This window comes from Felis catus, chromosome D1 (genome assembly GCF_018350175.1).
Source record: "Felis catus isolate Fca126 chromosome D1, F.catus_Fca126_mat1.0, whole genome shotgun sequence".
Lineage (NCBI taxonomy): Eukaryota > Metazoa > Chordata > Mammalia > Carnivora > Felidae > Felis > Felis catus.
Window position 1 is genome coordinate 66,627,403 of NC_058377.1, and position 24,929 is coordinate 66,652,331.

Sequence of the window (24,929 nt, forward strand, 5' to 3'; positions counted from 1 at the left end):
TCATGATCTCACAGTTCGTGAGTTCAAGCCCTGCATAGGGCTCTGTGCTGACAGCTCAGAGCCTAAAGCCTGCTTCAGATTCTGTGTCTCCCTCTCTTTGCCCCTCCCATGCTCACACTCTGTGTCTCTGTCTTTCAAAAATAAATAAACATTTAAAAAAATGATTAAAAAAATAAAAGAAAACAAAGTATACTTTCTCTCTTCTCCAACAGTTTAGTACCTCAGTCTTTATTTAAAGTAGCCCAAAGAACTTAAACTTACAGTTTAGCAAAAACAAATATGGCATTAAAAAAAAGATTCTTAAATGTTGTTCATTTGTAGTTTGCCTAGAAGAGTGGTTGTACCTGTAGATTGATTTCTGCCTCATAGAAGGTTAGGCATGAGCAGTAATGTCGATCTGAGTCAATATCTGTCAGGACCACCACAAAAAATGTTGGCTGCTTCCTCTCTCTGGACAGCTGCCACCCACCAGGTTGACAAAACTAAAGGGAATAGAAAAAAATTGTCACATTTTAAAAGCATAATGAAAATTTATTTTTTATAAATCTTTCTGAAATGTTACATATCACCCCATTGTAAAAAAATTTCCAGCTAATGTGATATGTTATCTCAGCCACTATATTTTTAAAAGGAGATTTATAACGTAGAACACTTTATCTAATGTACATATACATTTTATGAGGACAGCCCCTAGATTTTCCACAGATGCCCCTCATTCTGAGACATAGATTAGCATATGTAGGAACAAATCACATAAATGAAAAACTTTCCCACTTCAGAACAAATCATGAAATGAGTTGAAGATAAAGAGCTAAGTATCTATTGCTGGTAGGAAACAGAATTATTTCAAAATTCCTTCATCAATCTAAGAGTCTTCAATTCAATTCAATGAAAAAGATATCTTATTCATCAAGATAAGCCACATTATAGGCTATATAATATATTTACATGTATTTAAAAGAATAGAAATCATACAATGTATGCTCTTAGACCACAACAGAACTGAACTTGTAACAGAAAGATAGCTGAAAAATTCCCCCAAAATTTGAAGATTAAACAACACACTTCTAAATAACACGCGGGTCAAAGACAAAATCTCAAAAGAAATTAAAAAATATTTTTAAATCAATGAAAATGAAAATACATCTTATCAACATTTTTCGAGATTCAGCAAAAGCAGTGCTTAGAGGAAAATTTATAGCATTGTATGTATATATTACAAAAGAAGAAAGATCTAAAATCAATAATCTAAGCTTCTATCTTAGGAAACTATAAAAAGAGCAAATTAAATTCAAAGTAAGCAGGTGAAAAGAAATAATAGATTAGAGTAGAAATCAATTAAATTGAAAACAAAATTCAATAGAGAAAATCAACAAAACATAGCTGGTTTTTTGAAAAAAAAATCATTAAAATCAACAACCCTCTAGCCAGCTAACTAAGAAAAAAAAAGTTACAAATTACTAACATTGGAAATTAAAGAGGCAACAGTACTACAGATCCCATGGACATTAAAAGATAATAAAGAAAGGTCTGGGGGAAGATGGCGGCGTAGGAGGACGCTGGTCTCACTGCGTCCTGCTGATCACTTAGATTCCACCCATATCTGCCTAAATAACCTAGAAAACCGCCGGAAGACTAGCAGAATGGATTCTCTGGAGCCAAGAGTAGATAAGAAGACCATGGAAGAGGGCAGGAAGGGCAGAGAGGCCGTGCGTGCTACACAGACTGGCGGGAGGGAGCTGGGGCAGTGGAGGGACAGGCCACTGGGCAAGGCAGAGCCCCCGAGTCTGGCTTGCAAAAGTGGAGCAGCTGGTCGGAATGTGTTCTGACAGCCAGAGGGGCTTAACATCTGGAATGTTATAAGTCAACAGCTCTGCTTGGAGAGTGGGAGAGCTAGAAGACAACGGGAGGGAGAGGGGTTGAGACCGGGAGGACAGAGCTCAGTTTGGCAGGGAACAAAGGCACTGGCCAGTGTCATCTCCCTCACCCATCCCGCAGCCAAAATCCCAAAGGGAACCACTTCCCCTCATGGAACTTGCTTGCACCGCAAACACCCAATGCTGTGCTTCTGTGGATCCATCCCTCTGACCACCCTCCCGGTGCCACAGGGCCCCTCCCGAAGCAGGCCACCAAAGGCAAAGCGACCTGAGTCTGCCCCTCCCACCCCTGTGCACCTTGCCGATCCACCCCGGCTAATACGCAGGTTCCCATCAAAGCAGCACCACAAGCCTGGCAGTGTGCAAGTAGCCCGGACAGGGGCCACACCACTCCACAGTGAGTCCTGCCCCTGGGAGAGGGGAAGAGAAGGTACACACCAGTACCACTGTGGCCCCAGCGGTGGGCTGGGGGCAGACATCAGGTCTGACTGTGGCTCCGCCCACCAACGCAAGTTAAGTCATACAGAGAAAGACAGATACCATATGTTTTCACTCTTATGTGGATCCTGAGAAACTTAACAGAAGTCCACGGGGGAGGGGAAGGAAAAAAAAAAAAAGCAGAGGTTAGAGAGGGAGAGAGCCAAAGCATAAGAGACTCAAAAACTGTGAACAAACTGAGGATTGATGGGGGGTGGGAGGGAGGGGAGGATGGGTGATGGGTATTGAAGAGGGGATCTTTTGGGATGAGCACTGGGTGTTGTATGGAAACCAATTTGATAATAAATTTCATATATTAAAAAATAATAATAATAAATAATTAAAATATTTATTGTTCATCAAGGGCATTTTAAACTGAAACTGGCTTTTTTTTTTTTTTTTAGAAAAAACTGCAGATGTGCAGCTATGAAGAATACAATGACTACAAGTATAGTTTGGGGCTTGCTGCATTCGTTTCTATTAAGGTGCCAGCAGTTTTACCCACCATTACTTTTGCACCATCAATGTAAATGTCAACAAAGTGAAAGAAACCACTAATTATTAGTATTATTATTATGAAAATAGTTTTGACCTCTGGAACTCTATGATTCTGTGTAACACACTTTGAGGGCTGCTGTTCTGGAAAATGAAATCCTTTTGATGGCCACAAGAAAGCTTACGATATATGGTCACGGAATTTGGATAGATGGATTGATGAAGAGAAATATACACATAAAGAAAATTACAAGCCAACTTTTCTGTACCAAATTGGTAGAGTAGATGATAAGTTCTAGGGAAATAGATAAGAAGAGATAATTAATTTATTAATTATTATTTTTTAAATGTATAAAATGGCTTTGGAACACAGTAGAGGAACTTCGTGATTCTTGGGTCTGGAGGGTTCTGGATATACTGGGAAGTTAAAGAGAAGTCTTCATAGAATAAATGCTATTCAAGTACTCAGTAAATATTTGTTGGATTAATTACTATTTTGAAATAAAAATGTAAGGAAAAATGTTTTCACTTATTTGCTTATTAGTGTGTTTTTAAGTTTGTTATGCTATTCCTATGACATCTGCTTATGGAAATGAGTCTGGTAGAATTTTTCCTTTGGTAGAAAAGCTCTGAACACGATGACTGTCTCTGTCCAAATGTAAGAAACTATCCAGATCTCTTGTTTTGATGTCTCTTTAGACTCAGTCAGGGAGTATGGGGCAATGTAAGGAGAGGCAACATTAAAAAAAGGGGTGGGGGGAGCCTGGGTGGCTCATTCGGTTGAGCATCTGACTTCAGCTCAGGTCATGATCTTGCAGTCTGAGTTCGAGCCCCACATCAGGCTCTGCTGACAGCTTGGAGCTTGGAGCCTGGAGCCTGCTTCAATTCTGTGTCTCCCCTTTCTCTGCCCCTCCCTGCTCACACTCTGTCTCTCTCTCTCTCTCTTCTCTCTGTCAGAAAAATACCTAAACATTAAAAAAAAAAAAAAGAAAGGAGGGGCAGGTTTTGGAAGAAATTGATACAGAGGAGAAAGAAACTGTTGTAGATATGATGACAGAAATAGGTTAGATCCAAGTGGGTTAAATTCACAAGAAGTAATGTTTACTTCACTGAATTATATGGCAAGGGCTATTCTGAGCACATTGCATGTGTTAACTCATGTAGACTTCTCAAGAAAACTAGCAGGTAGGTACTAATAGTCTACCTTTTACAGATGAGGAAACTGAAGCACTGAGAGGTTAAATAAATTGCTCAAGATTACACTTATTAAGCAGAATAACAGAAGGTAATCTGGCACAGAAAGCTGCTATATTGGTGAGCTCATTTCTGTTTTTGTTCCATCTCTTGAATAATACTGCTAATCAACATATATACTTTTTCAGATTTTTGAAAATGGACTTTAATTTTTAAAGCAGTTTTAGATTCACAGCAAAATTGAGCAGAAGGTACTAAGAATTCCTATATATTCCCTGTTCCCAAAACCAGCCTCTCACACTATCAATATCCCCAACCACCGTGGTGCATTTGTTAAATTGATGAACCTATATTGATTGACACATCATTATCACCCAAAGTCCACAATGTACATTAGCATTCACTCTTGGTGTATTTCTGTAGGTTTTGACAAAAGTATAATAGCATGTATCCACCAATATAGTATTATACAGTATCATATGTATATAGTATTATATAGTATTATAGAATTATACATACATTTTCATGCAGTATTATACAGGTTCAATGTCCTTAAAATCCTCTGTATTCTGCCTATTCATGTCTACAATGCCTTCAGTTTCAGGTAAACATTAATCTTTTTTGCTGCCTCCATAGTTTTGCATTTATCGGAATGCCATGTAGTTGGAATCATACCATATTGCAGCCCTTTTGGAAAGTGGTCTTTCACTTAGTAATACACATTTAAGGTTCCTACATGCCTTTTCAAGGTTTAATAGTTCATTTCTTTTTAGCACTAAAGAATATTCTATTGTCTTGGATATCCCACAGTTTATTTATCCATTCACCTACTGAAGGACATCTTGGTTGCTTTCAAATTTTGGCAGTTATGAATAAAGCTGCAATAAACATTCATGTGTAAGTTTTTGAGTGAACATATATTTTTAACTCCTTTGGGCAAATACCAAGGAGCACAATTGCTGGATTTTATGCTAAGAATATGCTTAGTTTTGTAAGAAAGTATCATACCATCTTCCAGAGTGGTTGTCCATTTGGCATTCCTACCAGCAATGAATGAGAGTTCTGTTGCTCTACATCCTTGTTAGCATTTGGCATTATCAGTATTTTGGATTTTAACCACTATGATAGATAGGTAGTAATATCTCATTGTTATTTTAATTTGCAATTCTTTAGTGACATAGGACGTTGAATTTCTTTTCATATGTTTTTTTTTTTTCCTGTGTATCTTTAGTGAGGTATCTGTTCAGATCCTTTGCCTATTTTTTGAGTTGTTCATTTTCTTATGGTTGACTTTTTAAGATTTCTTTGTATATTTTATTTTATTGTTTTGAATTATTTTATTTTTTATTTTAGAGAGGGAGAGGGAGAAAAAATGTTTTTTTTTTAATTTTTTAAATGTTTATTTATTATTGAGAGACAGAGAGAGACAGAGCATGAGCAGGGGAGGGGCAGAGAGAGAGGGAGACACAGAATCTGAAGCAGGTTCCAGGCTCGGGGCGCCTGGGTGGCGCAGTCGGTTAAGCGTCCGACTTCAGCCAGGTCACGATCTCGCGGTCCGTGAGTTCGAGCCCCGCGTCAGGCTCTGGGCTGATGGCTCGGAGCCTGGAGCCTGTTTCCGATTCTGTGTCTCCCTCTCTCTCTGCCCCTCCCCCGTTCATGCTCTGTCTCTCTCTGTCCCAAAAATAAATAAACATTGAAGCAGGTTCCAGGCTCTGAGCTGTCAGCACAGAGCCTGACGTGGGGCTGGAACTCACACACTGCGAGGTCATAACCTGAGCCGAAGTCGGACACTTAACTGATAGATTGAGCCACCCAGGTGGCCCGAAAGAGAGAGAATCTTAAGAAGGTTCCACACTCAGCACAGAGCCCAATGTGGGGCTCAATCCCACTAACCTAGGGTCATGACCTGAGCCAAAATCAAGAGTCAGATTCCTAACCAGCTGAGCCACAGAGATGCCCCAAGATTTCTTTGTATATTTTAGATACATTATTTAGTATGTCTTTTGCAAACTTTTCTCCCAGTCTTAGGTTTGTCTTTTCATTTTCTTGACAGTGCCCTTTACACAGCAAATGGTTTTAATTTTAATGAAGTCTAGCTTATCAATTATTTATTCCATAGTTCATTGGTTTGGTGTTCTATCTAAAAAGTTATTGCCAAAACCAAAAGTCATCTAGATTTTTTCCTATATTCTGGGAGTTTTATAGTTTTTTATTTTAACATTTAGGTGTATGATCAACTTTGAGCTAATTTTTTATGAAGAGTGAAAGGTCTGTCAATGTCTAGATTCATTTTATGGTTATCTGGTTATTTCAGCATCACTTGTTGAAAAGACTATCTTTTTTCCACTGCATTGCCTTTGCTCCTTTGTCAAAGTTGACTTTGTGTATACTATTTCTGGTCTCTCAATTCTATTTGATTGATCTATTTGTCTTTTCTTTCACAGATCTCACACTGTATTGATTACTTAGCTTTATCGTAAGTTTTTAAGTCAGATAGTGACTTTGTTCTTTGGCTTTATTCTTATCCAGTATCATGTTAGCTATTCTGGATCTTTTGTCTCTCCATATAAACTTTAAAATCAGTTTGTCAGTATCCACAAAATAACTTGCTGTGATGTTGATTGGAATTGCATTTTACTATTGATCAAGTTTGGAAGAACTGATACTTGGAATTATTGAGTCTTCCTATCTATGAACATGGAATATCTCTTTCTTTAGTTCTTTTTGAGTACTTTTATTAAAGTTTTATAGTTTTCCTCATGTAAATCTTATATGTGTTTTGTTAAATTTAACTTAAGTTAATTTGGGGGCAGTGGTAATGTAAATGATAATGTATTTTTAATTTCAAACAGAACTTGGTCATTGTTGGCATGTAGGAAGGCAGTTGACTTTTGTATATACACTTTGTATACTGGAATTTTGCTGTAATTGTTTATCACATTCAAGAGTCTTTTTGTTGATCCTTTCAGATTTTGTTGTATGGGCAATCATGTCATGTGAACAGACAGTTGTATTTCTTCCTCCCCAATCTGTGTACCTTTTATTCCTCCCCACCTTTTTTTTTTTTTTTTTTTTTTTTTTGGTCTAATTGCATTAGTTAGGACTTCCAATACAATTTTGAAAAGATGTGGTGATAAGAGACATTCTTGCCTTGTTATTAGTGAGAAAGCTTCTAGCTTTTTACCATTAAGTATGATGTTAGCTGTAGGGTTTTGGTAAATGTTCTATATCGAGTTAAGGAAATTCCACTCTATTTTTAGTTTGCTTGATGTTTTTATCATGAATGGCTACTGGATTTTTTAAAATGCTTTTTCTGCATCTATTGATATGGTCATGTTATTTTTTTTTCTTATCTGTCTTCTTGATGTGTTTATTAACAAATGTTGAAACAGCCTCATAACTGAAATCAATGCTATCCGGTTGTAGTTTATACTTCTTTTCATACATTGTTGCATTCAATTTGTAAATATTTTGTTGAGGGTTTATGCATCTATGTTCATGAGGGGCAGTGAACTGTAGTTTTCTTATGATTTTTTTTTTCTGTTTTTGCATTTGGGTAATATTGGCTTCATAGAATGAACCAGGAAGAATTACCTTTGATTCTATCTTCTGGAAGAGATTGTATAAATTCTTCCTTAAATGTTTAGTATTTTCACCAGTGAACACATTTAGGCCTAATGCTTTCTGTTTTGGAAAGTTATTAGTTATTGATTCAATTTATTTAATGGATATAGACCTATTGAGATAGTTTATTTCTTCTTGTGTGAGTTTTATCAGATTGTGTCTTTCAAGGAATTGATACATTTCATCTAGCCTGTCAGATTTGTGGGCATAGAGATGTTTGAGGTATTTCTTTTTTTCTATATCAGACAAACTAGACTTTTTTTTAATGTGAAATTTATTGTCAAATTGGTTTCCATACAACACCCAATGCTCATCCCAAAAGATGCCCTCCTCAATACCCATCACCCATCCACCCCTCCCTCCCACCCCCCATCAATCCTCAGTTTGTTCACAGTTTTTAAGAGTCTCTTATGCTTTGGCTCTCTCCCTCTCTAACCTCTGCTTTTTTTTTTTCCTTCCCCTCCCCCGTGGACTTCTGTTAAGTTTCTCAGGATCCACATAAGAGTGAAAACATATGGTATCTGTCTTTCTCTGTATGACTTATTTCCCTTAGCATAACACTCTCCAGTTCCATCCACGTTGCTACAAAGGGCCATATTTCATTCTTTCTCACTGCCACGTAGTACTCCATTGTGTATATAAACCACAATTTTTTTATCCATTCATCAGTTGAGGGACATTTAGGCTCTTTCCATAATTTGGCTATTGTTGAGAGTGCTGCTATAAACATTGGGGTACAAGTGCCCATATGTATCAGCACTCCTGAATCCCTTGGGTAAATTCCTAGCAGTGCTATTCCTGGGTGATAGGGTAGGTCTATTTTCAATTTTTTGAGGAACCTGCACACTGTTTTCCAGAGCGGCTGCACCAGTTTGCATTCTCACCAACAGTGCAAGAGGGTTCCCATTTCTCCACATCCTGGCCAGCATCTACAGTCTCCTGATTTGTTCATTTTAGCCACTCTGACTGGCGTGAGGTGATATCTGAGTGTGGTTTTGATTTGTATTTCCCTGAAGAGGAGCGACGTTGAGCATCTTTTCGTGTGCCTATTGGCCATCTGGATGTCTTCTTTAGAGAAGTGTCTATTCATGTTTTCTGCCCATTTCTTCACTGGATTATTTGTTTTTCGGGTGTGGAGTTTGGTGAGCTCTTTATAGATTTTGGATACTAGCCCTTTGTCCGATATGTCATTTGCGAATATCGTTTCCCATTCCGTTGGTTGCCTTTTAGTTTTGTTGATTGTTTCCTTTGCTGTGCAGAAGCTTTTTATCTTCATGCGGTCCCAATAGTTCATTTTTGCTTTTAATTCCCTTGCCTTTGGGGATGTGTCAAGGAAGAAATTGCTGTGGCTGAGGTCAGAGAGGTTTTTTCCCTGCTTTCTCCTCTACGGTTTTGATGGTTTCCTGTCTCACATTCAGGTCCTTTATCCATTTTGAGTTTATTTTTGTGAATGGTGTGAGGAAGTGGTCTAGTTTCAACCTTCTGCATGTTGCTGTCCAGTTCTCCCAGCACCATTTGTTAAAGAGACTGTCTTTTTTCCATTGGATATTCTTTCCTGCTTTGTCAAAGATTAGTTGGCCATATTTTTGTGGGTCTAGTTCTGGGGTTTCTGTTCTATTCCATTGGTCTGCGTGTCTGTTTTTGTGCCAATACCATGCTGTCTTGATGATTACAGCTTTGTAGTAGAGGCTAAATTGTGGGATTGTGATGCCTCCTGCTTTGGTCTTCTTCTTCAAAATTCCTTTGGCTATTCGGGGCCTTTTGTGGTTCCATATGAATTTTAGGATTGCTTGTTCTAGCTTCGAGAAGAATGCTGGTGCAATTTTGATTGGGATTGCATTGAATGTGTAGATAGCTTTGGGTAGTATTGACATTTTGACAATATTTATTCTTCCAACCCATGATCACGGAATGTTTTTCCATTTCTTTATATCTTCTTCAATTTCCTTCATAAGCTTTCTATAGTTTTCAGCAGACAGATCTTTTACATCTTTGGTTACGTTTATTCCTAGGTATTTTATGCTTCTTGGTGCAATTGTGAATGGGATCAGTTTCTTTATTTGCCTTTCTGTTGCTTCATTATTGGTGTATAAAAATGCAACTGATTTCTGTACATTAATTTTGTATCCTGCAACTTTGCTGAATTCATGTATCAGTTCTAGCAGACTTTGGGTGGAGTCTATCGGATTTTCCATGTATAATATCATGTCATCTGCAAAAAGTGAAAGCTTGACTTCATCTTTACCAATTTTGATGCCTTTGGTTTCCTTTTGTTGTCTGACTGCTGATGCTAGAACTTCCAACACTATGTTAAACAGCAGCAGTGAGAGTGGACATCCCTGTCGTGTTCCTGATCTCAGGGGGAGGGGGAAAGGTCTCAGTTTTTCCCCACTGAGGATGATGTTAGCTGTGGGCTTTTCATAAATGGCTTTTATGATGTTTAAGTATATTCCTTCTATCCCGACTTTCTTGAGGGTTTTTATTAAGAAAGGATGCTGAATTTTGTCAAATGCTTCTTCTGCATCGATTGACAGGATCACATGGTTCTTATCTTTTCTTTTATTAATGTGATGTATCACATTGATTGATTTGCGAATGTTGAACCAGCCTTGCATCCCAGGAATGAATCCCACTTGATCATGGTGAATAATTCTTTTTATATGCTGTTGAATTCGATTTGCTAGTATCTTATTGAGAATTTCTGCATCCATCTTCATCAGAGATATTGGCCTGTAGTTCTCTTTTTTTTACTGGGTCTCTGTCTGGTTTAGGAATCAAAGTAATGCTGGCTTCATAGAATGAGTCTGGAAGTTTTCCTTCCCTTTCTATTTTTTGGAACAGCTTGAGAAGGATAGGTATTATTTCTGCTTTAAATGTCTGGTAGAATTCCCCTGCAAGCCATCTGGCCCTGGACTCTTATTTGTTGGGAGATTTTTGATAACTGATTCAATTTCTTCGCTGGTTATGAGTCTGTTCACGTTTTCTGTTTCTTCCTGTTTGAGTTTTGGAAGTGTGTGGGTGTTTAGGAATTTGTCCATTTCTTCCAGGTTGTCCAGTTTGTTGGCATATAATTTTCCATAGTATTCCCTGATAATTGCTTGTATTTCTGAGAGATTGGCTGTAATAATTCCATTTTCATTCATGATTTTATCTATTTGGGTCATCTCCCTTTTCTTTTTGAGAAGCCTGGCTAAAGGCTTATCAATTTTGTTTATTTTTTCAAAAAACCAACTCTTGGTTTCAGTGATCTGCTCTACACTTTTTTTAGATTCTATATTGTTTATTTCTGCTCTGATCTTTATTATTTCTCTTCTTCTGCTGGGTTTGGGGTGTCTTTGCTGTTCTGCTTCTGTTTTCTTTAGGTGTGCTGTTAGATTTTGTATTTGGGATTTTTCTTGTTTCTTGAGATAGGCCTGGATTGCAATGTATTTTCCTCTCAGGACTGCCTTCGCTGCATCCCAAAGCGTTTGGATTGTTGTATTTTCATTTTCGTTTGTTTCCATATATTTTTAAATTTCTTCTCTAATTGCCTGGTTGACCCATTCATTCTTTAGTAGGGTGTTCTTTAACCTCCTTGCTTTTGTTGGTTTTCCAGACTTTTTCCTGTGGTTGATTTCAAGCTTCATAGCATTGTGGTCTGAAAGTATGCATGGTGTGATCTCAATTCTTGTATACTTATGAAGGGCTATTTTGTGACCCAGTATGTGATCTGTCTTGAAGAATGTTCCATGTGCACTCGAGAAGAAAGTATATTCTGTTGCTTTGGGATGCAGAGTTCTAAATATATCTGTCAAGTCCATCTGATCCAATGTCTCATTCAGGGCCCTTGTTTCTTTATTGACCGTGTGTCTGGATGATCTATTCATTGTTGTAAGTGGAGTATTAAAGTCCCCTGCAATTACCACATTCTTATCATTAAGGTTGCTTATGTTTGTAATTGTTTTATATATTTGGGGGCTCCTGTATTCGGTGCATAGACATTTTTATAATTGTTAGCTCTTCCTGATGGATAGACCCTGTGATTATTATATAATGCCCTTCTTCATCTCTTGCTACAGCCTTTAATTTAAAGTCTAGTTTGTCTGATATAAGTATGGCTACTCCAGCTCTCTTTTGACTTCCAGTAGTATGATAGATAGTTCTCCATCCCCTCACTTTCAATCTGAAGGTGTCCTCAGGTCTAAAATGAGTCTCTTGTAGACAGAAAATAGATGGGTCTTGTTTTTTTTATCCATTCTGATACCCTATGTCTTTTGGTTGGCACATTTAGTCCATTTACATTCAGTGTTATTATAGAAAGATATGCGTTTAGAGTCATTGTGATGTCTGTAGGTTTCATGCTTGTAGCGATGTCTCTGGTACTTTGTCTCACAGGATCCCCCTTAGGATCTCTTTTAGGGCTGGTTTAGTGGTGATGAATTCCTTAAGTTTTTGTTTGTTTGGGATGACCTTTATCTCTCCTTCTATTCTAAATGACAGACTTGCTGGATAAAGGATTCTCAGCTGCATATTTTTTCTGTTCATCACATTGAAGATTTCCTGCCATTCCTTTCTGGCCTGCCAAGTTTTAGTAGATAGGTCTGCCACTAGTCTTATGGGTCTCCCTTTATAAGTTAGAGGCTGTTTATCCCTAGCTGCTTTCAGAATTTTCCCTTTATCCTTTTATTTTGCCAGTTTCGCTATGATGTGTCGTGCAGAAGATCGATTCAAGTTACGTCTGAGGGGAGTTCTCTGTGCCTCTTGGATTTCAGTGCCTTTTTCCTTCCCAGATCAGGGAAGTTCTCAGCAATGATTTCTTCAAGTACACCTTCAGCACCTTTCCCTCTTTCTTCCTCCTCTGGAATACCAATTATGTGTAGATTATTTCTCTTTAGTGCATCACTTAGTTCTCTAATTCTCCCCCCATACTCCTGGATTTTTTTATCTCTCTTTTTCTATAACTTTATCTTTTAATTCACCTATTCTCTCCTCTGCCTCTTCAATCTGAGTGGTGGTCACCTCCATTTTATTTTGCAGCTCATTAATAGCATTTTTAGCTCCTCCTGGCTGTTCCTTAGTCCCTTGATCTCTGTAGCAATAGATTCTCTGCTGTCCTCTATACTGTTTTCAAGCCCAGTGATTAATTTTATGACTATTATTTTAAATTCACTTCCTGTTATATTGTTTAAATCGTTTTTGATCAGTTTGTTAGCTGTCACTATTTCCTGGAGTTTCTTTTGAGGGGAATTCTTCCGTTTCGTCATTTTGGATAGTCCCTGGAGTGGTGCGGAACTGCAGGGCACTTCCCCTGTGCTGTCCTGAATAACTTGCGTTGGTGGGCGGGGCCGCAGTCAGACCTGATGTCTGCCCCCAGCCCACCACTGGGGCCACAGTCAGACTGGTGTGTACCTTCTCTTCCCCTCTCCCAGGGGCGGGACTCACTGTGGGGTGGGGTGGCCCGTCTGGGCTACTTGCACACTGCCAGGCTTTTGGTGCTGGGGATCTGGCGTATTAGCTGGGGTGGATCGACAAGGTGCACAGGGACGGGAGGGGCAGGCTCAGCTTGCTTTTCCTTCAGTGATCCGATCCGGGAGGGGCCCCTCTTCCGTGGGCCTCTTGTCTACGCTTGGCTCTGGACAATCCGTTTTGCTAGTCTTCTGGTGGTTTTCTGGGTTATTTAGGCAGGTGTGGGTGGAATCTAAGTGATTAGCAGGACGCGGTTAGCCCAGCATCCTCCTAAGCCACCATTTTTCTCTCGCTTAACAGACTGTAAGATGCCAGTCCCCTGCTCAGTTTCAATTTTGCAATTATCACAGTCAATATTTTGGACTTTTACACAGCCAGACCCTGATGACTTGGCATTCAAATCTCATCCACAGGCCAGTCTCACCACCAGCCAGTCAACTTGACCACTATGCCTACTCAAGTCAAAGGGGGTCGTTTGAGAGGATTTGTTGAAGCAAGAGCAAGACTGCTCACTTTCTCTGGCAATTTAAACCTCAATCGCACACGCCTCACAGCAAGTTGAAATTTCAAAGCTCTAAGTATCCTATTTTAATTTAATTATAACTTGACCCTTGAGTATACAACTTTTTAAATATTCTGTGTTTCAAATAGTATATATAAAGAACTTTTGCTGCATAGAGAAGTATGATAGTTGTTTAGAGAAAAACTACTTGTGTAACTGTTTAAGTTGTGAGCTGAACTAGCTGCCTTTTTTTTTTCAAGAACACCCTTTTTTACTGGAAAGAATAACTGACAGACAAATATGCTTATACAGATTTACGTATTCGGCAGACATTTTCTCAAAACAAATGAAGTGGGTGGGCCTGTCATTTTAAGAGAAAGATCTGAAACTATGTGTTACCAATGATAAATGAGCTTTTAAGCACTGTCATGAGTCTCCTAGCTTTTGCACTTCTGATGAATGTGACAGTAATATTAAATAATGTAATATTTAAAATATTATATATTAATACGTGTCAATATTTGGAAGATCTGCATAACTCACTGATTTCATATCACTGTAAAATGACCAAGGTATAATATTACAAAATCATGCATGGTTAAAAGACCCATTCAAAGTGCTAGGCAGACCAGCAGACTGTTTTTATTTTTTTACTTATATATAGAGAGAGATACTGCACACATGTGAGCGGAAGACATGGGCAGAGGGAAAGAGAGAATCTTAAGGCTCAATGGTAAGCACAGAGCCTGATGCAGGATTCAATCCCACAACCCTGAGATCATAACCTGGGCTGAAATCAAGAGTCAACCAAATGACGCACCCGGTACCCCTCAACAGATTTTAAGGTAACACTATGAAAGGTTCATTGATGTGTTTACACATTTCACACTGCATCTAATTTAAAAAAATTACTATTGGTTGAGCTTTGGTATAGTATTCAAGTAAGAGTTTCCAAAATTATATGAAAAAGCTATTAAAATATTCCTCCTTTTTCCAACTACATATCTGTAAAAAACCTGACTTTCTTACTATACTTTACCAAAACAACATATTGTAAGAGCTTGAATGCACAAGCAGGCATGAGAATCCAGCTGTCTTTTAGTAAGCCAATATCAATGATATGATATTTACAAAAATATAAAACAATACTACTCTTTTCTCTATTTTTTATTATGGAAAGTATAGTTATTTTTCCATAAAAATATGCTATTTAATATGTGATGGCTTATTATGATTTTAAATGATTAAATTGTTTAAAATTTTCTAGTTATAATTTTTTTAATGTTCACTTTTTTAAATATTTATTTTTGAGAGAGAAAGAGACAGAGCATGAACAGGGGAGAGGCAGAGAGAGGGAGACACAGAATCTAAAGCAGGCTCTAGGCTCTGAGCTGTCAGAGCCTGATGTGGGGCTTGAACTCATGAACTGTGAAATCATGACCTGAGCCAAGGTTGGACACTTAACCAACTGAGACACCCAGGTGCCCAGAAACTAACGTTTCTTCATTTTGAGAGAGAGAGAGAGAGAGAGAGAGAGAGAGAGAGAGAGAGAGACACACACACCTGGGGAGGAGCAGAGAGAGAGAATCCCAAGCAGGCTCCAAAATGTTAGCACAGAACCTGATGCTGGGCTTGAGATCTCTCAATGGTGAGACCATGATCTAAGCTGAGACAAAGAGTTGGATGCTTAACCAACTGTGCCACCCCGGCGCTCCTCTAGTTATAATTTCTAATACATAAATGAATAGATAAAAACTACATAAATAAAACTCTTTGGGGATACTCAATAATCTATAAGAGTATAAAGTGTGAGGCCCGAAAGTGTGAAACCTCCTATTTTAGTGAAATGGGTATTAACATGTAACTAACCTTGGCTGAAGCTATTTGGATAGCAGAAAAGTATACTCCTTGGTGGAACTAGGGAGTCTTCTCAGGTTACAACAAAACTCAGAGGTGTCTTTCAAAATCTTCTTGCTCTTTCTCATCAAACTTCTTTTCAGAATTAGGTACATCATGTTCTCTTTTTTTTTTTAATGTTCATTTTTGAGAGAGAGAGAGAGAGAGAGAGCAAGCTGGGAGGGGCGAGGATCCAAAGCAGGCTCTGCACTGACTGCAGACAGCCCGATGTGGGGCTTGAACCCATGATCTGTGAGATCATGACCTGAGCCCAAGTTGGACACTTAATCAGCTGAGCCACCCAGGTGCCCCTAGGTACATCATTTTCTAAAGTGAGTTTCACAGTCAAGAAAGAAATGTCTGAGCCTGGGTGATAAAATAATATCAGGATACTGCCTGAATTATCAATTCCACTTGCTCAACAAACAACTCTTCTGACACAAAGTGAATATGTTCTGTGAATTAATAACAAATAGAACCATTATCTTAGAGGTCTGTAATTCATTATCATTAGCTGCTCATTAGGCTTGGTAAATGACATTAAATGCTATTTACTACAGAATGACTACATATTTTCACAAAACTTAAATGAAATTATAGTTTTCCAGTGAGGATTAAGCATAATCTCTTTATGTTATTTCTAACTCTATCACATATACTGACTTTTCAATTCAAAGGTACCAGTCATAGAGCACAGTTCACAAATAATTTTCATAAGCAAGCAGGTCTATTACTTAAATGAACAAATATTTGCTGCTTAAAACTAGAAGCAACTCTTAACATACCCACTTTTCTCAAGTACTTTATATAAACACAGAATATAATGAAAATATTATAGAATAACCCAAAATGTCCATAGTACTATTTTGATTAATTTGACTGATCTCTCAAAGGTGAAATATTATAGAAGGTTCTTTGGAGAAAAGTTACCCTTAACATTTCACAAGACCTTCATCCAAATCTAAAATTTATAGCTCACTGAGACACAGTTTTCTGTGTAAACTTTAATTTAAAAACTTAACTGGTGTCCCTTTAAAACATAAAATCTGTAAGAAAATTTCTTCTTTTAACAGAAATAATAAATATAAAACATCCAGAAGGAGCATATGAAAGCTTGGATAGTAAGACCTCCTTAGTTACTTAAATGGCCTCATTGTTTACATTATAAAGGGCATTCTGTTAAATTCTGATAAGAAAAAAGGTATTAATGATAAAACTTCTGGGAAATTCCAAGGATCAGTTTTCAGATTCAATAAGTACTTCTTCAAAACTAACTTAATGTGACCACAATTAAGATAGTAATGGTAAGTCATGGCAGGCCTGGTCAGATATTTTTTACTAAATTTTGCACAAAGATGCTGTCAAGATAGACACTGGTTATATCTGAGATCTCCTATTTCACATATATAATTACAGCAATAAAGGAATTATTTTATATTATGCATTAAAAAAATCTTTAAAAATATGAGTAGAATAATACTTGATAGGAAATTTTGATGCTGTATTCTTGCACAAAATGAATATACAAATATTCAGAAAATAAGCAAGAGCTCACACAACTGAATTTATAGAAATGTTTTTTCAAAGGATTTAAAATTTCAAGAATGTTAAAGGTTTTTGGAGGTTTCAATTTTCAAAGGATTTTAAATTCAAAGGAAATTTAACCTCCAGTTAAAATGTCTACTTTCTGGGGCGCCTGGGTGGCTCAGTTAGTTAAACGTCCGACTTCTGCTCAGCTCATGATCTCACGGTTCATGAGTTCCAGCCCCGTGTTGGGCTCTGTGCTGACAGCTCAGAGCCTGCATCCTGCTTTGGATTCTGTGTCTCCCTCTCTCTCTGCCCCACTCCTGTTTGCACTGTCTCTCTCTGTCTCTCAAAAATGAATAAACATTAAAAAAAATGTCTACTTTCCAAATTCCACTGTATCATAAGATTAAGCAATAACAGAATTTGGGGTATAAGAGATGATCCTGTTATTTAATGAGAAGTATTCCTCATAGGATTTGAATTAAATTATAATAATACTAGCTGGTTCACCTACTTCAAATCTTACTAAAAGTATGCTGAGGAAGTAATAAGCAATGAGGGAGTGGACACTACAATTCTTGAACCTGAGCTCAAGTCACATTTCTGACAGGAATGTGAGAAAATGTTTAGACAGCTGGAAACAGAACAGTCACTAAAAGACAGTAAGCAAAATGATAAGCATTGAACAAACAGGATAAAATCAGGATTTTTCTCTCCCCAGTGTCTTTATTGGCAAACAGAAAAAAAAAATGCTATCACAGGTGCAAAATCTAAACTGTTTAGAATTGACTGTCATAACCAACTGGCCTATATTTTGCCCTCCTTTTTCAAGTCACTAAGGAAACACATCTATTTAGGGTGATACTATCAATGAACACACTATGTATGTTGACAAATAATATTTTCATACATATATGACTGTATTTGCAACAGCTTGTTTTTGACTATATGTTTTGACTATAAACACCTGACCCTCATCATTTCACACAGATCATGCTCATACAAATTCTGCAACATACAAGAGGCAAAACAGATGAACATAAGGGAAGGGAAGCAAAAATAATATAAAAACAGAGAGGGGAACAAAACATAAGAGACTCTAAAATACAGAGAACAAACTGAGGGTTGCTGGAGGGGTTATGGGAGGGGGGAGGGGGTAAATGGGTAAGGGGCATTAAGGAATCTACTCCTAAAATCACTGTTGTACCATATGTAACTAACTTGGATGTAAATTTAAAAAATAATTAATTTAAAAAAAGACAATCCAAAACAATTTGCTTTGCTTTAAATGAAGCTTAATTTAAAATAGGTCACTTAAATAGTTTTTAGTGGAAATTTACATTCAGATATTTTATTACTACTACACATTACACTGTCCTCACCAGTATAATAAAATTTCTTACTATGTGTAAAAAAATATGATTGTCTTCTTGGAGAATCCAAGAAAATTGACTACACATTGTTGGAATTAACAAGAGTTTAATTACATAGGGAGATATAAGAACACATAAAAATCAATAGTTTTCTTTGATACCAGCAATAAGTAATTAGAAAAAAGATCCTATTTATAGTCTTAATGTGTTGTCGAAGCCACACGATGAGCTAACCTAACCTCTCAAGTTTTAAATATTTTGTCATGTCAGTCTCATAAAAATACCTACACATAAGTCTTTATATACAAAAATTTCAAGAAGCAAACACCAAAGAGAAAATGAACACTTGGAATAGCTTCTAACTTTCAAGTTTTGAAAAACTACAACTGTATGATTTACCAATTTAAAACAATTCCAAGATGAAGAGCACAAAAGAAATGTTATTAATGACTTCTGGTTAAGCATGGCAGATTAAATAAATGTGTTTACTTCTAACACCTCCTGAAAATCCTCTAAAATTGTAATTAAAAAAAAAGCAGCAAAGTAAGGTGAAAGGAGACAACACGTTTAAAATGTTGACAAGAATTTGGAAGCTAGTAAACTGATTTACAATTTCCTGGAAAAGATAACGAATGGGAGGTATCAGGTATGTATGAATGTCACCAAATATGGAAGACAAAAACAAACAAAGGGAACTCAGTGGCCATAAAGACAATGCAAAGAGATGCAGAAAATTTCAAACAGAGGAGAATGAAGAAGAGATAAAAATATTAAGAAGAGGAATTTATATATCAGAGAACATTTACAAAGCTAGAGGAATATAATAAAATTTTAAAATAAAGAAACTAGAACATTGTCCCAGTAGGTATCCAAAAGGGACAAATAAATGGAAAAGGAAAGAAAAGGAAATTAGATCACTGTAGGAGTTCTAATTTTTAGGTAATAGGAAAATAAAAAAATTAATCCAAAGGAAAAATTTACAAAAAAACCCAAGGGGAGCCTGGGTGGCTCAGTCAGTTAAGCTTTCAGCTCAGGTCATGGTCTCCTGGTTTGGTTAGTGGGATCAAGCCCCTCATTGGACTCTGTGCTGACAGCATGGACCCTGCTTGGGATTCTTCCTCTCCCTCTCTCTCTCAAAATAAATAAACATTAAAAAAAACACAAAACCCCAAACCAAAAAGCCATTACATCCCTCTCCCCCACAAAAAGGCCCAGAACCTTAGGAGAGAATTACATTTCCATATGCCTAGCATAATTAGTTAATGTTTCTTAAAATCCATTAACTTTAGCACATGATTACAAAATTTAAGTAAATGAAAGATAAAGAAAATATCCTAAAGGAAAAACAATGAAAAAGATTTAAAAAAAAACAGGTTTATGTATTCTACAATAGGTTAAAAATCAAAATAGTAACAGAATCTATTAATATAATTAATCACATCAATAGATATAATCAGAAAAGTAATAAAATCAACTGCATAATTTAAAAAATAGGACAGGGGCACCTGGACAGTTCAGTCAGTTAAGTGTCAGACTCTTGATTTCAGCTCAGGTCATGATCTCATGGTTCATGAGATCAAGCCCTATATCAGGCTCTGAGCTGTCATTAAAAAACATAAACAAATAAAAACTAAGACATAATTCAATATAACATCCATTCTTTTTAAGTTTATTTATTTTGGGGCACCTAGGTCAGTCAGTTTAGCGCCTGACTTCAGCTCAGGTCATGATCTCACGGTTGGTGAGCCCCATGTCGGGCTCTGTGCTGATAACTCAGAACATGAAGCCTGCTTCGGATTCTGTGTCTCCCTCTCTGCTCCTCCCCTGCTCAGGCTCTGTCTCTCTTTCTCTCAAAAATAAAAAAATAAACATAAAAAATTAAAAAATTAATTAATTAAAAAAAAGTTTATTTATTTTGAAAGAGAGAGAGAGGGAGTGCATAAGCACATGGGTGGAGGATGGGCAGAGAGGGAGGAGTAAAGAATCCCAAGCAGGCCCAGCACTGTTAGCATGGAGCCTGACATGGGGTTCGATCTCAGGAACCTTCATACCATGACCTGAGCCGAAAGCAAGAGTTGATGCTTAACCGACTGAGCTACCCAAGAACCCCCATAACACTCATTCTTAAATAAATTATATATTGAGGGTCGCCTGGGTGGTTCAGTCAATTAAGCATCCAACTTCAGGTCAGGTCATGATCTCACTGCTCATGAGTTCGAGCCCAACATCAGGCTCTGTGCTGACAGCTCAGAGCCTGAAGCCTGCTTCCAATTCTGTGTCTCCCTCTCTCTCTGCCCCTCTCCCACTCCCACTCTGTTTCTTTCTCTCAAAAATAAATAAATGTTAAAAAAATTTTTTTAAATAAATTATTTACTGAGTTCCATTATCATTGATATCATTTACTGGACACATTAGCTGAAACACTCACACCGAAGACAGAAATTAAAGATAAAAAAATTGGAAGGAAAAATTGTTATCTCCCAATGACATGATAGTATAACTTGGAAAATTGAAGAGGATCAACTAAAAAAACTACCATAACAATAAGAGAATACAGTAAGGTAATTCAATATAAAATTGATACAGAGAGATGACTTTCACTTTGTGCCAAGATTTACCCTAAAAATACCATAAAAAGCTGCACAAAATGTATGAAATAATGGTTTGCAACATACTAGATATAAGGCAATGAAGGACAAAGATCCCTGAAAGGAGGAAACAATGTGAGCTGGCCCTGCTTTCTGCCTTGAGAGAATTTACAGGCTATGGTGTAGGGAGGAGGAAATGAATGCAGAGTTGAGAGGACTCTGCATATGAGGAGGCAGAGCAGAAACTCCTCAGAGAAAACCAGAGAGGACGGAGCTACACAGAGAAACAGTGTGGGAGATCTGCAGAGGGTTCCTCTCAAGAATTCAGCAAGGTAGTGATCAGTGCATGTGTGTGAAGAAACCACCTGAGGCTGGCAGAAGAGCCATCTGCAAAGTTTAGAAAAAACAGTGCCCATTGCTTAGGCATGGCTGGGAGAAATACCCACTCCCATTATCCAGACTGGAAAAATTCATAGTTCTCCAAAGCTTGGATACAGTACACAGAAAGGTCTTGCCTCAGCAGTGGATGTAATTAGTCCTAAACTGGATCTGCTCAGAACCCACATAACAAATCATAAAAGCAAGACCCAAAAAGATCAAACTGTTTACAAGTAACTGCATCTCAGAACCTCAAGAAGATTTATAGGAATACAAAATATCTACCACCCAACAAGATAAAATTCATGATGTCAGACATCCTACTAAACATTAACAGGTAAGAGGCACCTGGGGGGCTCAGTTGGTTAAGTGTCTTACTCTTATTTTCGGCTTAGGTCATGATCTCACTGTTGGTGAGTTCAAGCCTTGCATCAGGCTCTGTGCTGAGAGTACACAGCCTACTTGGGTTTCTTTCTCTTTCTCTGCCCCTCCCCTCCTTGCTCTCTCTCTCTCTCTCTCTCTCTCTCTCTCTCTCTCTCAAAATAAATAAATAAACTTAAGAAAAAAAACATTAACAGGTATCCAAAGAGATAGGGAAACACAAACCCTAATGAGAATAATCAAACAATACTGATCTGGAACTGACAGAGATATTAGAATGAGCAGAAAAGACACAGAGAGAGTTGTTATAACTGATTCTCATATGTTGAAAAAATTAAATGGAGGCATGGAAAATCTAAAAGACTCAAATCAAACATCTAAAAGGAAAACTACAATGTATGAGATAAAAAATACACTGGATGGGATTTACAACATATTAAATGTTACAGAAAAAAGATTAGTAAACTTGAATTCATACCAATAAAATTCTCTAAAATGAAATAGAGGGGGTGCCTGGCTGTCTCAGTTGTAAGAGCATACAACTTATGATCTCAGGGTCATGAGTTCAAGCTCCATGTTGGGTATGGAGATTACTAAGAAAAAAGAGGAAGAAAAAGGTAAAGAAAAGAAATACAGAGAGAGAGAAGAACCCTCCAAAATGAAATGAGCAACAGTGAGCTCTAGGACAACCTGAAGCAGCCTACCACATAAGTAATAAGAATCAAGGAAGTGAAAAGGGGGAACAGAAAAAAATCATCTGAAGAAATAATGGCCAAAAATAATACCAGATGAAAATATGGATCTGTACAAAACAATGAACAACACCAGAAGTAGTAAGTATATGGGTAAATACAAAAGATTTTTTGTATTATTGAAATCTCTTTTAAAGATAATTGACTATATAACAAAATAACACTGCAGCATGGAGTTTAAAGCATACATAAAAGTAAAATGGGGGGGGGGGTGGTGAGCACTGGATAGCTCAGTCAGTTATACATACAACTCTTGATTTGGGCTCAGGTCATGATCTTGTGGATCATGTGATTGAGCCCCATGTAGGGCTCTAAGCTGACTGCAGACAGCCTGCTTGGGATTCTCTCTCTCCCTCTTTCTCTGCCCTTCCCCTCCTTGCGCACTCTCCTGTGTGCGCGCGCGCTCTCTCTCTCTTTCTCTCTCTCTCTCAAAATAAGTAAATAAACAAACATTGTTTTAAAAAGGAGGGGTGCTTGGGTGGTTCAGTTGGGTGGTTGTCCAACTCTTGATTTCAGCTTGGGTCATGATCTTGCAGCTTTGTGAGTGCCGTGTCAGGCTCTGCACTGACAACGTGGAGCCTGCTTGGGAGTCTCTCTCTCTCTCTCTCTCTCTCTCTCTCTCTCTCTCTGCACCTCCCCTGCTCGCACACACTCTCTCTCTTAAAATAAACTTTTAAAAAGTAAATAAATAAATGAAATATTTTTTTTAAAAAAAAGTAACATGGATGTCAACAATTGCTCAAGTCAGGAGAGGAAAATGGAAGAGTACAGTAGTACAGTATGGTTCACACATTACAGGAAAAGTGGCATAGTGACACTTGAAGGTAGAGTGTGTTAAGTTTAACACACCATAAGCTAAAGATATATAAGCCCCAAAAAATGACAAAACAAAAAGTTAAAACTAATAATCCAACAAAATAAATAAAATGCAATGACCAAGAAAAATAATCAAACTAAAACAAAGCAGAAAACAAAGATGGAAGATCAATGAAATAGAAAACAAGTAATAATATACTCAAGCCAAAATATTTAATAATTACATTAAATGGCAGAGATATCAAGTGTGGATAAAAAAGCAATGCTCAACTGCAAGCTACCTATAAAAAAACACTTTAATTACAATGTTCCAAAGAAGTTAAAAGAAAAAGGATTGAGAAAACATATTTTACGTCAACATTAACCAAAAGAAAGCTGGAGTAGCTACATTAATGGCAATGTAGATTGCAAAGAATATTAACACAAACAAAAAAGGCCTTTTACATAGGGACATAAATTCCTAAATGTTCGTACCCCTGATAACAATCTTCAAAATACATGAAACAAATCTAGCAGAACTGCAAAAACTAAGTAAACAAGCAAATAAATAAGATAAATTTCCTCTAGTCAAAGATTTCAAAATTCCCCTCTCAATAATTGACAAAAAAAATATTAATAATGTAGGAGAATTGAATAATACCATCAGCCAACTTGACCTAACTGATATTTATAGAACACTCCATACAACAGCAGCAGAATACACATTCTTTTCAAGCATACTTGGAACATTTGCCAAAATAGAGCATATCCTGGGCCATAAAAGAAGTTGCAATAAATTTAAAAGGATTCAAATCATAAAAAGTATCTTCTCATAGCACACAGGAATTAAATTAGAAATCAGAAACAGACCTCTGGAAAATCTACAATACATGGAAACTAAATGACACATTTCTAAACAACTCATGGGTTGAAGAAAAATCAAAAGGGAAATCAGAAGGTATTTGGAACTAAATGAGAATGAAAAGACAACCTTTCAGAATTCGTAGGATGCTACTAAAGCAGGACTTAAGGGGAAAGTTCTAGCACTAAACACTTAAAATGGAAAATAAAAGAGGTCTCAATGACCTTAGCATCTACTTAACTAGATAAAAAAGAGAAAACTGAATTCAAAGTAAACAGAAAAAAGGAAATAATAGGGATAAAAACAAAAATCAATGAAATAGACAATAAACATAATAGAAAAAGATAATGATCAAAAAACTTGATAAACTTCTAGTCAGATTTATCATGAAAAAAAGAGAAGGCACAAATTGCCAATATCGAGAATGAGAGAGATAATGTCACTAGAGATTATAGATATCAAAAGGATTATAAGGAAATATTATGAATAACTTTTTGCGAATAAACTTGACCATGACATGAAATAGACAAGTCCTCCAAATAACACAAACTACCTGAGCTCACTCATGAAGAAACAAATAAATAGCTCTATAATTTAACAAAGAAATTAAAATTATAGGTAAAAATCTTTCCATGAAGAAAACTACAGTCCAAAATGATTTTACTGTTGAATTCTACTAAACATTTAAGGAATCAATAATAAGAATTCTACACAAAATCTTCCAAAAATTAAAAAGGACTGAATACTTCCCAACTTCATTCTG

General features: G+C 37.0%; 1 protein-coding gene across 3 annotated transcripts in view; it reads right to left on the bottom strand.

Annotated features, from left to right (window-relative positions):
- SBF2 (SET binding factor 2) overlaps positions 1-24,929 on the bottom strand; it is a 489,527-nt gene that overhangs the window by 272,589 nt on the left and 192,009 nt on the right. For all 3 annotated transcript variants that reach the window (XM_023239559.2, XM_023239558.2, XM_023239557.2), the window contains exon 3: positions 345-482. In XM_023239559.2, the coding sequence (XP_023095327.2) occupies positions 345-482 (138 nt within the window). The remainder of the gene's footprint in view (positions 1-344; positions 483-24,929) is intronic.